Source organism: Pseudophryne corroboree, chromosome 4, assembly GCF_028390025.1.
Source record: "Pseudophryne corroboree isolate aPseCor3 chromosome 4, aPseCor3.hap2, whole genome shotgun sequence".
In the NCBI taxonomy this organism is placed as follows: Eukaryota; Metazoa; Chordata; class Amphibia; order Anura; family Myobatrachidae; genus Pseudophryne; species Pseudophryne corroboree.
Genome location: NC_086447.1, coordinates 294,944,022 through 294,961,473, shown reverse-complemented (window position 1 = coordinate 294,961,473; position 17,452 = coordinate 294,944,022). Strand labels below are relative to the sequence as shown.

Genomic DNA, 17,452 nt, shown 5'->3' with positions numbered 1-17,452 from the left:
TATTTATTGCGTTTTATTTCACTCCCCACAACCACCAGAATTTGTTAGTTTTAGTTAGGTGACAAATAAATATCAGTTGTCCTTACCAGGTATACACCTGTTTCCACAGGTTTTACCGCTACGTTAGATTTCTGTGGTCTGAGCTATGCCCACTCTAAATTATCTTCCTATTTTTACTGCTTGATCTGTGCAGGCATTTGTGCCTCTTGTCTGTTTCTGAACTCATCTCATATTTACCACACTTTGCTCCCGTATCTGCTCCCATGGTCTCTTTCTGCTGGCTCATGTAAATATACTCTTTCTTTTCACATTGGGGGCGGGATGCAGGAAGCTTAAAAATGCGGCCAAACCTCGGAAAATGCTGTTCTCTCAGGTTTGGACACGCACCGGCATATGCACCAAGCACCAGATTGCGATAGATTCTGGGGTTTGGATGCGGTGACCAACGGCATCTTTAGGCGTTGCCAAATAGAAGCCTATAGGCTTCTATTGCACTGCCCCTCTGAGAGGGATCCAATCGCATACTTCCCAGCACCCCCCGCTGCATGTGCGTCACTCGACGCATGCACACATAGGACTCCGGGTGCTAATCCCAGAAGTATGATCATCGCAAAGGACAGCTCGTACTGCAAGAGATGTCCTTTGTGATTTTCTTCATGCATACACCGTTCGTAAATGCCGATATGGACTCAGTGAGTGGCAGGATGCATCCCGCCTTGAATCCTCTGGTATTTCTGTCTTTAGCTTAATATAATGTAGAGATACAGTAAATTGCTGCATCCAAAGCATAAAGTTACTCAACCAACTTACCAAGGATGAGGCCCATGGCAAAGGTTTTAAAATGGACTGGATCATATATCCACACATACACCTGGAAACATTTAGAAGAATTCAGAAATTAAAGTTTTAAAAATTGTAACAAACAATTCAGAAATATCTACTTTGAAATAAAAAACAAAAATAAATTGCGAAAAGTAAAAAAAACAAAACGAGATTTATGGTAAGAACTTATCGTTGTTAAATCTCTTTCTGCGAGATACACTGGGCTCCACAGGGAATGACATTGGGAGTGTAGAGTAGGATTTTGATCCGAGGCACCAACATGCTAAAAGCTTTGACTGTTCCCAGAATGCATAGCGCCTCTATGACTCCGCCTCCGTGCACAGGAGCTCAGTTTTTGTTAACCAGTCCAATGCAGTAGCAGGCAAAAGAGACGACAACCCTTAGTAGCCACATACACCACATTCTCACGACAGGAGAAGGTGTCAGCGGCTAATGCCTTACCAACCCAAAGAAGCTAAGTGCGTCAGGGTGGGCGCCCTGTGGAGCCCAGTGTACCTCGCAGAAAGATTTAACAATGGTAAGTTCTTACCATAAATCTCGTTTTCTACTGCGGGATACACTGGGCTTCACAAGGAATGGCATTGGGGCTGTCCTAAAGCAGTTCCTTTTTGGTAGGCGACGTACTGTAAGCAGGCACAAGAACCCGGCGTCCAAAGGAAGCATCCTGGGAGGCGGATGTATCAAAGGCATAGAACCTTAAGAACGCGTTCACTGAGGACCACGTAGCCGCCTTGCACAATTGTTCAAGGGTCGCACCACGGCAGGCCGCCGAAGAAAGTCCAACCGACCGAGTAGAATGGGCCTTGATGGTAGCAGTAGCTGGAAGGCCAGCCTGTACATAAGTATGTGCAATCACCATTCTAATCCATCTGGCCAGGGCCTGCTTGTGAGCAGGCCAGCCACGTTTGTGAAAACCAAACAGTACAAAGAGAGAATCCGACTTCCGATGGGAAGCAGTCCTCTTCACATAGATACGGAGAACCCGTCCACATCCAAAGACCGCTCTTTGGAAGACAATTCAGGAGAGGCAAAGGCCTGAACCACAATCTCCTGATTAAGGTGGAAAGAAGACACCACCTTAGGTAAATACCCGGGACGTGTTCTAAGAACCGCCCGATCACTGTGAAAAATCAGATCTGGTGTCCTACAAGACAAGGCACCCAAATCAGACACCCGTCTAGCAGAGGCAATAGCCAGCAGAAACACTACCTTAAGAGAAAGCCATTTAAAGTCTGCAGATTCAAGAGGCTCAAACGAAGACCCTTGCAACGCCTCCAGAATCACCGACAAGTCCCAAGGAGCCACAGGCGGGACATAAGGTGGTTGAATCCGCAACACACCCTGAGTGAACGTATGCACATCAGGTAAGGTCGCAATTTTTCTCTGAAACCAAACCGACAAGGCAGAAATATGAACCTTGATGGAGGCCAGACGAAGGCCCAAGTCCAGACCCTGTTGTAGAAAGGCCAAAAGTTTGGACGTACTAAACTTGTAAGCGTCATAATTGTTAGATGCGCACCAAGCAAAGTAAGAATTCCAGACCCTATGGTAAATCAGAGCAGAAGCCGGTTTCCAGGCCTTCAACATGGTTTGAATGACCGCCTCAGAAAATCCTTTGGCCCTCAAGACGGAAGCTTCAAGAGCCACGCCGTCAAAGCCAACCAGGCTAAATCCTGATATACACAAGGGCCCTGAATGTGGAGATCTGGGCGCTGTGGAAGTAGAATGGGGACTCTCTATCGAGAGACCCTGAAGGTCTGAGAACCAATGCCGTCTGGGCCACACGGGAGCGATAAGAAGTAGGATTCCTCCTTCTTGCTTGAACTTCCTTATTAACTCTGGGCAGTAGTGACACCGGAGGGAACACATATGGCAGCTGAAAGTTCCATGGAATTGCCAGTGCGTCCACGAACGCTGCTTGAGGATCCCTTGTCCTTGCTCCGAAGACCGGAACCTTGTGATTGTGTCGAGACGCCATCAGGTCCACACCTGGAAGGCCCCACCTGTCCACCAGGAGTTGAAACACTTCTGGATGGAGGCTCCACTCTCCGGCATGCACGTCCAGACGACTGAGAAAGTCCGCTTCCCAGTTTAGGACCCCCGGAATGAATACTGCCGATATGGCTGGCAGATGGCTTTTCGCCCACTGAAGGTTCCGTGACACTTCCCTCATTGCCATGCGGCTTCGAGTGCCGCCTTGATGATTTATGTACGCCACCGTGGTGGCATTGTCCGACTGTACTTGAACAGGTCTGTGTTGTATTAAATGCTGGGCCAAGTTCAATGAGTTGAACACTGCCCGCAACTCCAGAATCTTTAATCGGGAGGAGTGATTCCTCCTTGGTCCACCGACCCTGAAGTGAGTGTTGCTCCAACACCGCGCCCCAACCTCTCAGACTGACATCCGTCGTCAGAAGAACCCTGTTGGAGATCCAGAAGGGACGACCCCTGCTCAATCGTTGGTCCTGAAGCCACCAGCTCAGTGACAGACGGACCTCCAGAGACAAGGTGATCATTTGAGACCTGATCCGGTGAGGGAGGCCGTCCCACTTGGCAAAAATCAGCTTCTGTAGAGGGTGGGAATGGAATTGAGCGTACTCCACCATGTCGAAAGCCGACACCATGAGACCTAGCACTTGCATCGCCGAATGTGACACTACTTGCGGACGAGATAGGAAGCATCGAATCCTATCCTGAAGCTTCAGGACTTTCTCCTGAGACAAGAACAACTGCTGGTTGTGAGTGTCCAACAACGCCCCCAGGTGCACCATGCTCTGAGCAGGGACCAGGGAAGATTCCTTCCAGTTGATGAACCACCCGTGGGCTTGCAGAAACTGGATAGTCAGGTCCAGATGGCGTAGGAGAATATCTGGGGAATTTGCCAGGATCAACAAGTCGTCCAGGTATGGTAGGATCCTGACTCCTTGACGGCGGAGTACAGCCGTCATCACTGCCATGACCTTGGTGAAGACTCGCGGAGCCGTGGTCAAACCAAAAGGTAACGCCCGAAACTGGTAATGGAGGTTGCCAACCGCAAACCTAAGGTATTGCTGATGCGACATTGCAATAGGAATATGCAGGTAAGCATCCTGTATGTTCAGGGAGACCATATAATCCTCAGGTTCCAAGGCCAGAACAATAGAGTGAAGAGTTTCCATACGAAACTTGAAGACCCTCACAAATTTGTTCAAGGACTTGATGTTGAGAATGGGCCGGGAGGACCCATTCGGTTTCGGGACTAGGAACAGCGGTGAATAGTAACCCTTGCCACTCTGAGCCAGAGGCACCTGTACTACCACTCCTGTGTCCAGGACGGACTGTACCACCGACTGAAGAGTTTTTGCCTTCACCTGATCCGAAGGGACTTCTGTCAGGCAAAATCGATGAGGGGGGCGATTTTTGAAGGATATGGCGTAACCTCGAGTGACGACTTCCCGTACCCAGGCATCGGAAGTGGTATTCAACCATTCCTGGGTATACCCTAGAAGTCGGCCCCTCACCCTGGGATCCCCCAGAGGGAGGCCCGCCCTGTCATGCGGCAGGCTTGTCAGTCTTGGAAGCAGGCTGACGGCAGCCCAGGCCCGTTTGGGTTTGGGAAGTGCGAGCTTATTTCGGCTACGCCTGACTCTTTGCTTTCCCTGAAGGACGAAAGGAGCGAAAGGAAGTACTCTTAGCATTCGGTACCGAAGGAGCAGTACTAGGCAGACATGCTGTTTTAGCAGAAGCTAAGTCAGACACTATCTTGTTGAGGTCTTCTCCGAAAAGAATGTCTCCCTTAAAAAGGGACCACCTCCAGGGTTTTCTTAGAGTCCAGATCCACGGACCAGGACCGCAGCCAGAGAATCCGGCGAGCCAGTATGGACGTAGTAGAAGCCTTGGCCGCCAGAATACCAGCATCAGAAGCCGCCTCCTTAACGTAATGAGAAGCTTTGACAATATACGATAGACATTGTCTAGCATGATCAGAAGCATTGGAAGACATCTCAGCTTCCAACTCCTGAGCCCACGCTTCAATAGCCTCTGCAGCCCAAGTCGCTGCAATGGTGGGCCGATGCACAGCACCAGTTAAAGTGTAAATCGCCTTTAGACAACCCTCCACACGCTTATCCCTCGGTTTTTTCAGAGACGTGACGGTAGTTACAGGAAGAGCAGAGGATACCACCAGCCGCGCCACCTGCGAATCCACTGGCGGGTGTGTCTCCCAATTTTTACTTAGCTCCGCTGCGAGGGGATAGCGGAGCCAGCATCTTCCTGTGAGGCGTGAATTTCTTTCCTGGATTTTCCCAGGATTCCTGACGTATGTCAACTAAATGGTCAGAATGAGGTAAAACTTGTTTAACTATTTTCTGACGTTTAAACCTGTCCGGTTTCTTAGGGGCAGCATCCGGCTCTGGGTCATCAGTAATTTGAAGAATTAGCCTGATAGCCTCCAACAAGTCAGGAACATCCACCTGTGAAACAGATTCTTAATCAGTAGCATCAGAATCTGTGAGGTCAGTATATACGCCATCATCAGACAAGGTGTCTGGGACATTGGTGGATTGTGAGGAAGTAATAGCCCGCTTACAGGACCCCGTGGTCTTGGGCTGGCGTGGGTTAGATTTCTGTTTAGTGAAAGATTGGTTCAATTGCTGTAACTGAGAGGACAGTTGATCTGTCCATGGCGTAATAACCGCAGGGACAATAAGCGGTTGTACCGGCACAGGAGGACCCATAGGGGGCGCAAGTCTAGGTACTAGTGTACTCCGTAACGTGGAAAAAGTAGGCCAAGGCGGGTCATTTTGAACCCCCGTTGCTACGGTCCCACTGGGGGGCAAGGAACCCCCAGAACCAGAACCCTCAGCTGCTATATTCTCCTCAAATGTATCTGCAATGTGGGATCAGCCCCAGCTCCGTCGCCTCTTGTAGCTGACATATCTGAAAGCTCAATGCGAGGCAACCCAGTACAATAACAGCAGCACAATACCTGACAAGAACCCCCTGTGTAGTGTATGTGCACAAACAGAGAATTCTAGAGGTATATGGGGACTAAAATTCACAGAGAAAAAATAAGAATTTACTTACCGATAATTCTATTTCTCGGAGTCCGTAGTGGATGCTGGGGTTCCTGAAAGGACCATGGGGAATAGCGGCTCCGCAGGAGACAGGGCACAAAAAGTAAAGCTTTAGGATCAGGTGGTGTGCACTGGCTCCTCCCCCTATGACCCTCCTCCAAGCCTCAGTTAGGATACTGTGCCCGGACGAGCGTACACAATAAGGAAGGATTTATGAATCCCGGGTAAGACTCATACCAGCCACACCAATCACACTGTACAACCTGTGATCTGAACCCAGTTAACAGTATGATAACAGCGGAGCCTCTGAAAAGATGGCTCACAACAATAATAACCCGATTTTTGTAACTATGTACAAGTAATGCAGATAATCCGCACTTGGGATGGGCGCCCAGCATCCACTACGGACTCCGAGAAATAGAATTATCGGTAAGTAAATTCTTATTTTCTCTATCGTCCTAGTGGATGCTGGGGTTCCTGAAAGGACCATGGGGATTATACCAAAGCTCCCAAACGGGCGGGAGAGTGCGGATGACTCTGCAGCACCGCATGAGAGAACTCCAGGTCCTCCTTAGCCAGGGTATCAAATTTGTAGGATTTTACAAACGTGTTTGCCCCTGACTAAATAGCCGCTCGGCAAAGTTGTAAAGCCGAGACCCCTCGGGCAGCCGCCCAAGATGAGCCCACCTTCCTTGTGGAATGGGCATTTACATATTTTGGCTGTGGCAGGCCTGCCACAGAATGTGCAAGCTGAATTGTATTACACATCCAACTAGCAAAAGTCTGCTTAAAAGCAAGAGCACCCAGTTTGTTGGGTGCATACAGGATAACAGCAAGTCAGTTTTCCTGACTCCAGCCGTCCTGGAACCTATATTTTCAGGGCCCTGACCACATCTAGCAACTTGGAGTCCTCCAAGTCCCTAGTAGGCGCAAGATACCACAATAAGCTGGTTCAGGTGAAACACTGACACCACCTTAGGGAGAGAACTGGGGACGAGTCCGCAGCTCTGCCCTGTCCGAATGGACAAACAGATATGGGCTTTTTTGAGAAAAAAACCACCAATTTGACACTCGCCTGGTCCAGGCCAGGTCCAAGAGCATGTTCACTTTTCATGTGAGATGCTTCAAATCCACAGATTTGACTGGTTTTAAACCAATGTGTTTTGAGGAATCCCAGAACTACGTTGAGATCCCACAGTGCCACTGGAGGCACAAAAGGGGGTTGTATATGCAATACTCCCTTGACAAACTTCTGGACTTCAGGAACTGAAGCCAATTCTTTCTGGAAGAAAAATCGACAGGGCCGAAATTTGAACCTTAATGGACCCCAATTTGAGGCCCATAGACACTCCTGTTTGCAGGAAATGCAGGAATCGACCGAGTTGAAATTTCTTCGTGGGGCCTTCCTGGCCTCACACCACGCAACATATTTTCGCCACATGTGGTGATAATGTTGTGCGGTCACCTCCTTTCTGGCTTTGACCAGGGTAGGAATGACCTCTTCCTGAATGCCTTTTCCCTTAGGATCCGGCGTTCCACCGCCATGCCGTCAAACGCAGCTGCGGTAAGTCTTGGAACAGACATGGTACTTGCTGAAACAAGTCCCTTCTTAGCGGCAGAGGCTATAAGTCCTCTGTGAGCATCTCTTGAAGTTCCGGGTACCAAGTCCTTCTTGGCCAATCCGGAGCCATGAGTATAGTTCTTACTCCTCTACGTCTTATAATTCTCAGTACCTTAGGTATGAAAAGCAGAGGATGGAACACATACACCGACTGGTACACCCACGGTGTTACCAGAACGTCCACAGCTATTGCCTGAGGGTCTCTTAACCTGGCGCAATACCTGTCCCGTTTTTTGTTCAGACGGGACGCCATCATGTCCACCTTTGGTAATTCCCAACGGTTTACAATTATGTGGAAAACTTCCCCATGAAGTTCCCACTCTGCCGGGTGGAGGTCGTGCCTACTGAGGAAGTCTGCTTCCCAGTTTCCATTCCCGGAATGAAACACTGCTGACAGTGCTATCACATGATTTTCCGCCCAGCGAAAAGTCCTTGCAGTTTTTGCCACTGCCCTCCTGCTTCTTGTGCCGCCCTGTCTATTTACGTGGGCGACTGCCGTGATGTTTTATCCCACTGGATCAATACCGGCTGACCTTGAAGCAGAGGTCTTGCTAAGCTTAGAGCCTTATAAATTTACCCTTAGCTATATTTATGTGGAGAAAAGTCTCCAGACTTGATCACACTCCCTGGAAATTTTTTCCTTGTGTGACTGCTCCCCAGCCTCTCGGGCTGGCCTCCGTGGTCACCAACATCCAAAACTGAATGCCGAATCTGCGGCCCTCTAGAAGATGAGCACTCTGTAACCACCACAGGAGAGACACCCTTGTCCTTGGATATAGGGTTATCCGCTGATGCATCTGAAGATGCGATCCGGACCATTTGTCCAGCAGATCCCACTGAAAAGTTCTTGCATGAAATCTGCCGACTGGAATTGCTTCGAAGGAAGTCACCATTTTTTTTACCATGGCCCTTGTGCAATGATGCACTGATTTTAGGAGGTTCCTGACTAGCTCGGATAACTCCCTGGCTTTCTCTTCCGGGAGAAACACCTTTTTCTGGACTGTGTCCAGAATCATCCCTAAGCACAGGAGACTTGTTGTCGGGATCAGCTGCGATTTTGGAATATTTAGAATCCACCCCTGCTGTTGTAACAGTATCCGAGATAGTGCTACTCCGACCTCCAACTGTTCCCTGGACTTTGCCCTTATCAGGAGATCGTCCAAGTAAGGGATAATTAAGACGCCTTTTCTTCGAAGAAGAACCATCATTTCGGCCATTACCTTGGTAAAGACCCGGGGTGCCGTGGACAATCCAAACGGCAGCGTCTGAAACTGATAGTGACAGTTCTGTACCACGAACCTGAGGTACCCTTAGTGATAAGGGCAAATTTGGGACATGGAGGTAAGCATCCCTGATGTCTCGGGACACCAGATAGTCCCCTTCTTCCCGGTTCGTTATCACTGCTCTGAGTGACTCCATCTTGATTTGAACCTTTGTAAGTGTTCAAATTTTTTTAGATTTAGAATAGGTCTCACCTAGCCTTCTGGCTTCAGTACCACAATATAGTGTGGAATAATACCCCTTTTCTTGTTGTAGGAGGGGTAATTTAATTATCACCTGCTGGGAATACAGCTCGTGAATTGTTTCCCATACTGCCTCCTTGTCGGAGGGAGACCTTGGTAAAGCAGACTTCAGGAGCCTGCGCAGGGGAAACGTCTCGACATTCCAATCTGTACCCCTGGGATACCACTTGTAAAATCCAGGGGTCCTGTACGGTCTCAGCGTCATGCTGAGAGCTTGTCAGAAGCGGTGGAACGCTTCTGTTCCTGGGAATGGGCTGCCTGCTGCAGTCTTCTTCCCTTTCCTCTATCCCTGGGCAGATATGACTCTTATAGGGACGAAAGGACTGAAGCTGAAAAGACGTTGTCTTTTTCTGCAGAGATGTGACTTAGGGTAAAAACGGTGGATTTTCCAGCAGTTGCCGTGGCCACCAGGTCCGATGGACCGACCCCAAATAACTCCTCTTCCTTTATACGGCAATACACCTTTGTGCCGTTTGGAATCTGCATCACCTGACCACTGTCGTGTCCATAAACATCTTCTGGCAGATATGGACATCGCACTTACTCTTGATGCCAGAGTGCAAATATCCCTCTGTGCATCTCGCATATATAGAAATGCATCCTTTAAATGCTCTATAGTCAATAAAATACTGTCCCTGTCAAGGGTATCAATATTTTTAGTCAGGGAATCCGACCAAGCCACCCCAGCTCTGCACATCCAGGCTGAGGCGATCGCTGGTCGCAGTATAACACCAGTATGTGTGTATATACTTTTATACGATATTTTCCAGCCTCCTGTCAGCTGGCTCCTTGAGGACGGCCCTATCTATAGACGGTACCGCCACTTGTTCTGATAAGCGTGTGAGCGCCTTATCCACCCTAAGGGGTGTTTCCCAACGCGCCCTAACTTCTGGCGGGAAAGGGTATACCGCCCATATTTTCTATCGGGGGGAACCCACGGATCATCACACACTTCATTTAATTTATCTGATTCAGGAAAAACTACGGTAGTTTTTTCACATCCCACATAATACCCTCTTTTGTGGTACTTGTAGTATCAGAAATATGTAACACCTCCTTCATTGCCCTTAACGTGTGGCCCTAATAAGGAATACGTTTGTTTATTCACCGTCGACACTGGATTCAGTGTCCCTGTCTGTGTCTGTGTCGACCGACTAAAGTAAACGGGCGTTTTAAAACCCCTGACGGTGTTTTTGAGACGTCTGGACCGGTACTAATTGTTTGTCGGCCGTCTCATGTCGTCAACCGACCTTGGCGCGTGTTGACATTATCACGTAATTCCCTAAATAAGCCATCCATTCCGGTGTCGACTCCCTAGAGAGTGACATCACCATTACAGGCAATTGCTCCGCCTCCTCACCAACATCGTCCTCATACATGTCGACACACACGTACCGACACACAGCACACACACAGGGAATGCTCTGATAGAGGACAGGACCCACTAGCCCTTTGGAGAGACAGAGGGAGAGTTTGCCAGCACACACCAAAAACGCTATAATTATATAGGGACAACCTTATATAAGTGTTTTCCCTTATAGCATCTTTTTTATATATTTCTAACGCCAAATTAGTGCCCCCCCTCTCTGTTTTAACCCTGTTTCTGTAGTGCAGTGCAGGGGAGAGCCTGGGAGCCTTCCCTCCAGCCTTTCTGTGAGGGAAAATGGCGCTGTGTGCTGAGGAGATAGGCCCCGCCCCTTTTTCGGCGGCCTCGTCTCCCGCTCTTAACGGATTCTGGCAGGGGTTAAATATCTCCATATAGCCCCCGGAGGCTATATGTGAGGTATTTTTAGCCAAAAATAGGTTTTCATTGCCTCCCAGGGCGCCCCCCTCCCAGCGCCCTGCACCCTCAGTGACTGCCGTGTGAAGTGTGCTGAGAGGAAATGGCGCACAGCTGCAGTGCTGTGCGCTACCTTAAGAAGACTGAGGAGTCTTCATGCCGCCGATTCTGGACCTTCTTCTTGTTTCAGCATCTGCAAGGGGGCCGGCGGCGAGGCTCCGGTGACCATCCAGGCTGTACCTGTGATCGTCCCTCTGGAGCTAATGTCCAGTAGCCAAAGAAGCCAATCCATCCTGCACGCAGGTGAGTTCACTTCTTCTCCCCTAAGTCCCTCGTTGCAGTGATCCTGTTGCCAGCAGGACTCACTGTAAAATAAAAAACCTAAGCTAAACTTTTCTAAGCAGCTCTTTAGGAGAGCCACCTAGATTGCACCCTTCTCGGCCGGGCACAAAAATCTAACTGAGGCTTGGAGGAGGGTCATAGGGGGAGGAGCCAGTGCACACCACCTGATCCTAAAGCTTTACTTTTTGTGCCCTGTCTCCTGCGGAGCCGCTATTCCCCATGGTCCTTTCAGGAACCCCAGCATCCACTAGGACGATAGAGAAATACACAATAAGTATATCTTGTGAAACACCTATATTAGATAACCCTGACGCACGTAGCGCCCTCAGGTTATAGAATATAAGGATAGCAATCTGAGTGAGATATACGAAATGGAGGTCACAGCAGCTATATGCAGACACACAGTCACATGTACAATGCAGAAATTATGACATGCAATAAAACTGCACTGGACTAGCAATACAGAGTAATACTAAGTATGGCTATACAGACAATAGATATAACAATGCACAGTAAATACTGGATGTATATCACAGGGTACTTGTACTAAATAACCCTGACTAAATGCACTCTTTCTTAACTAACACTGTCAACAGACATGTAGAATACTTAAATGTCCTGTAAAATGCACAGCACTGACATGCAGGCGGCTTTACAGAGGAGGATTTGCCCAAACAGTCCCAGGATCAGCTTAGCTTGTCCTAATGGTGCCCAGGGATTGAGGGAGAGAGATATGCACTTCCAGGGCGGGAACATTTACTCTAAATGGCGCCCTGGGGCTGGGGGAGGGGCTACAGGTCAAAGCCTTATCCCCCTGCTGGACTTCACCACCGGGTACTGTGGGCTGTATAATAAAAGTTTTTTAATAAAACAGACCTGTGCCCTTGCCCTGGTGGTCTAGTGGGGTCCCTGTACTGCCACAGTGTCCACGCCAACGCACGCGGCCCGCCTCCCACCAGGCGCGCCGGATCGCGATTTCCTGCGGGTCCTGCCTGGGGGACCCTCTTACCTCCTTCCTGTGTGCAGCCACGTGATCCAGGAGGGCAGCAGAGGTGTGTGTGACTGACAAAGAGGAACCGGAGCCTCCGCTGTAGGTATCCGGCACCCAGGGTGCGGGAGTGTACAGCGCAGCTGGGGGAGGCCCTTGAAATCTTCATTTTTCACTTTTAAAAGCTCTTCTCAGGGCTGCTGGAGCAGCCCCCCTGTTGTATGCCTGCACTGCATGGCACCAACTACAAAACTGAGCTCCTGTACACGGAGGCAGGGTTATAGAGGAGGCGGCACTATGCATTCTGGGAACAGTCAAAGCTTTTAGCCTGTTGATGCCTCGGATCAAGATCCTACTCTACACCCCCAATGTCATAACCTGTGGAGCGCAGTGTACCCCGCAGCAGAAAAATATATATATAGTATATGAGACCAACCAGAAACATTTTAGAAGCCCTTTATTATGCAAATGTGCCAATAAGGAATGATAATTATGTGAGTCAATAATCTGGAAGATTATCTATATGGCGCAGAGAATTTACTAATTATGTTTTTACATTTTCTACTTAGAAAGTAAGTCACATTTGGGCATAAAAAAAAAAAATAACTAAAATCACTTACATAGCACAATAACACTTTGTAAATATCAATCATATCCATAATAACAGAAATTAGGTGTTGTGAGCTTGAAGAAAAAAATGAAAATTTGTCAGAGTAGAACAGACTTTTTAATTGAATTGGGCATAATAATAATAATAATTAAAAAATAAATAAATAGCTGAATGTTCTTGAATTCCACAGTTGGTTTAAATTTGGACTAATATCTCAATTAAAAAGCACAAGATCTCTAGGAAACATACCGAAAGGTCTTAATAAAATATAAGATTTGTAAATAAGCTTATTAAGTTTTTTTGTGTGCTACTATAATGCATAGATCCTCTCTTACTATTCACTAACAATCAGAAGAAGAAATAAATATTTTTTTATGATCCTACACCCAGGATTGTATCATTGTTTCCACATTGGTTACATATACAAACATACACTATGGGGAATATTCAATTAAAGTCGGATCCATTCTGACATGCACAAGGGAAATTCAATGAACGGCCAAATTCCGACAGGATTTGGCTGTTCCTGACCATCTCAATCCGACTTTAAAAAAGTCGGATTGAGATGAGGGACCCGAGTAGGAGGAGATGGGGAGAGCAGCGGCTACAGGAGCGTAGTGCCGTAGGAGGATGTGGCACCGCCGCCAGAACTCACGGCAGAGTCCACCCGGCTCCAGCAAGCGGGACTTCGCTTGCTAGAGCCGGTTGGACGCTGCCGTGAGGTCTGGCGACTGTGCCACATCCTCCTGCTACAGCGCTACGCTGCTGTAGCAGTTGCTCTCCCCCGTCTCCTCCTCTCAGGTCCCTCATCTCAATTCCGACTTTTTTTTTTTTTTTTTTTTTTAAATTCAGACTGAGATGGTCGGAAAGGAGGCCAAAACCTGTCAGATTTGGCCCCGTTTCCGACAGAAGCACGCGGATCGGCAGCTATTCCGCCGATCCACGTGCTTTCCGACATGTCGGAATTTCCGACTTGTCGGATAATTTTGGGGTGTATTGAATAAGTCGGAACCCCTTCAGACCTAAAAAATTCGACAACTGCCGTCTTTACGACAGACGGCAGCTTTCGACTGCAGTTGAATATAACCCTATAAAGAATTTGATTAGACTTCATGGTAAAAAACTTTTTGTGTCATTCTGAAACACTGTATAAATTTATCAATATTTTAAATTTACTACTAACTTTGTAGTTTTAGCAATGTACCTACTAAATGGCAAAATCTATATAGTAAGGTCTGTCCTGTCTCCAAAATGCTTTTTCAGTGAGAGACTAGGCACGTTCTGCCCATCTAACAGCTCCCATTGAAAGGGAGACAGGACAGACCTGCAGCAGAAGAGGAGAACCCAGACGGCCAATTGAAATTGGTATGTGTGCATGGAGGAGATTGGGTAACAGGATGATCAGTGGCCAGAGTGGGGAAGATTGGGCAAAGCAACAGGAAGAGGGTGCAGGGAGGGCGCAGATGGGGGTAGCCCATCATATGCTGCATCCATTTAGGAGTAATTTTAATAAATTGTTTAAGTACTTTCCTGAGAATACCCACAGAGGGAGAAAAGCCTTAGGCGACGATATTCTGGCAGCAGCATTTCACCGCATGTTGGGATGCCGGTATCGGCACTGTGACTGCCGGGATCCCGACAGGCGGTCTTGTAACTACCTTCCGTTTTCCGGTTATTGTATACCTCTGCTTTCTAGATACCTTTACATAATTCACTAAATTCAATATGTGAAGATTTCAGTGTTTCCATGGCAACCTTACCTCATTACCGTCCAGGAAAAGCTGATCCTCATGTGGCTCTAACTTAAACTTTCTCTTGGTTTCCTTTTTCTTAGGTGTTCCAGGAGTCTCATCCTTAAAAAAAATAAAAAAATGATATCATAGTGATCCATAAGGAAGGGAAGGACCCTACTAACTGTGCCCACTATAGGCCAATATCTTTACTGAACACAGACCTAAAGCTATACTCTAAAATTCTAGCAACTCGCTTAAATTCTGTTCAACCGCAATTAAAACACAGTGACCAAGTGTTTTTATACCCAGGCGGCAGGCCCGAGATAATACCAGATGGGTCATTAGTATTATTCATACTATCAACGCTCGCAAAAATCCTGCTCTACTGCTTTCTCTGGACGCAGAGAAAGCGTTTGATAGGATAAGTTGGCCTTTTATGTTTGAAACGCTTTGTCATTTCGGTTTTGGAGGTCCATTTCTCCAGGGTGTTTTGGCTTTATATTTGTCCCCATCCACTAGAATCGCAGTTAATGGTGTGGTCTCACATCCTTTCACTATCACTAACGGAACTAGACAGGGGTGTACTTCATCACCCCTGATCTTACCCCTTGCTGCCAGCATCCGCCAATCTCTAATTATTAAAAGGTATACAGTTCGGTTCTAGAGACTTCAGAATGTCTTTATTTGCGGACGACGTGTTTCTCACTCTGTCCCCCCCCCCCCCAATTGTCGATCCCCAGCCTGTTTGATCTTCTAGCTTCCTACGGCAATTTGTCTGGTTATATGATCAAATGCTCAAAGATAGAGGCTCTCCCATTTCATATGCCCCATCATCAATTAGATCTTCTTAAGTCTAAATTCGACTTTACGTGGAGGACAGATAAAATTAAATATCTAGGTATATATATTACATGCACTTATAACTCTCTTTATAATGCTAACTACCCTAAGACCCTCTCCTCTATTAAATGGGACCTGTTCAGATGGCAGTCTTATTTTATCTCTTGGTTTGGTAGAATAATAGCTGTTCAAATTATTATTATTCCACAACTTCTTTATTTATTTCAGACGCTACTGGTTCACGTTCCATATAAAAACTCTCTCAACTCCACAAATGGTTCGTACAATTTGTTTGGAAAAAAAATATCCCCGAACTAGTTTTTTAAACCTCCGAAGAGAGACTTCCAATGGAGGACGGGGGTTCCCGGATATTAAATTGTATTAACTGGTTGCACACCTCAGGCAAACTGTGGCATGGTTTACCTTCTACTTCTCCAACATGGGTTGAACTAGAAACCGCTGCTTGTAATCTTGTCTCTTTCCCATCTATTTTAGGGATTCCACCAAAACTCCGTCCATTGTGGGTCTCCTCCCATCCTATTGTTAATTTTACTTGTACCATATGGGACCAGTGCATTTGTAAGTTCAAACTCCTTTCCACTCCTTCCCCTCTCATTTCTCTCTGGGGCAATCCATCATTCACCCTGGGGCTCTCCAATTCTCTTGCAGCACAGTGGATTGATAAGGGTATCAGGTTTGTAGCAGATTTTATAAAAGAGGGAGTGTGTTTGACCTTGGGTGATTTGCAAAATACATTTTCCATTTCTGATGTGAATGTTTTCACCTATTTACAACTAAACACTTTGTTAAAATTTGAGCTGCAATGGGAATTAGACCTTGGGGCTCCTCCAGAAGAAGACTCTTGGTCCATAATCCGAGAAAGTGTTTCAAGATTTTCAATTTCCACCCTAGTTAAAGAGAATGCCTATAAGGTCTATTATCGTTGGTACATGGTACCTGCCATATTGAATAGAATATTTAGCTCTGTTTACCCTCATTGTTGGAGAGAATGTGGGGAGATAGGTACTTTCATACACATTTGGTGGACGTGTCCCAAGATTGCACTGGGATGAGGTGGCGACTCTAATAAGCAAAGTGCTCAATTCCAAGATAACTGGAGTCCCCTGGTCTTTCCTATTGGAACTTCCTATAGCATCCCTGGACAGGCCATCTGATAAGTTGGCCTCACAGATCCTTAATGCAGCTCGTTGTCTCATAGCTTCGCACTGGAAGCAACCGAACCCTCCCCCCTTCAGGCAGTTATTAACAAGATTTGGTATTTAGCTGCGATGGAAAAGATAACCGCTTATCTTCACAACAAATTAATACGATTCATACAAATATGGAGCCCTTGGTTTGCCTTCATTCAGCCCAGATCTGCTAGAACATCCTCTGGACCCATTGAGGATTTCTCTCTCTAAATTTGCTCACCCTTTTCATAGACCTTACTTGCTGCACCTTTTCTATATAGAAATGGAACTCTTTTACTTTTACGCTTCTTAAGCTATATCTTCATCTCTCTTCTTTTTGAGACCCTGGGCAAGTTTCTCTTCCATTTTCTTTCACTGTCTTCCCTATTTCTTCTTTCTTTCTCTATGTTTCCACATAACATTGCGTTTAACTATGTTTGCTATTATGGAGACATTTTCAAAATCTAAAATGTTTTATATTGGTCTTGCCTTGCGATGATTGTACTTTACTTACATTATATATTTTGTATCTATTCTCTTTTTTGTGATTGTTATTCCTCTGTATTGTACAATTCAAATTTGAAATACAATAAAATATATTCTTATAAAAATACATATATATTACTCCAGTGAATTATCTACTTCTCTAAATGGTTGTTCATCAGAGTCTCATCAATGCCTCCATTCTGATTTTGTACCAGTTGAAACATTCCCTTACTGAAATGATGTTAATTCACTTTATAGGCATACCACTTTATAATTTTTTTGTGCAGAAGGCCGTACTACACCTACTAAAGTTCAGTGGTAGACAATTGTTGCATTCTTTACCGGTATGTATTGGTGTCCCTCCCCTTACTTTCACCTTAAGCCACATTTATGGAGTTTATAGTTAAACTCCTCACACTATGTTAGTTTATTTAGGTCACTT

The 17,452-nt window shown here is 46.6% G+C and overlaps 1 protein-coding gene across 1 annotated transcript in view; it reads right to left on the bottom strand.

The window, feature by feature from the left end:
• SEC62 (SEC62 homolog, preprotein translocation factor) overlaps positions 1 to 17,452 on the bottom strand; it is a 106,680-nt gene that overhangs the window by 18,812 nt on the left and 70,416 nt on the right. The window contains exons 5-6 of the mRNA XM_063916212.1: positions 14,522 to 14,614; positions 811 to 871 (exon numbers count right to left, since the gene is read on the bottom strand). Of these exons, the coding sequence (XP_063772282.1) occupies positions 811 to 871; positions 14,522 to 14,614 (154 nt within the window). The remainder of the gene's footprint in view (positions 1 to 810; positions 872 to 14,521; positions 14,615 to 17,452) is intronic.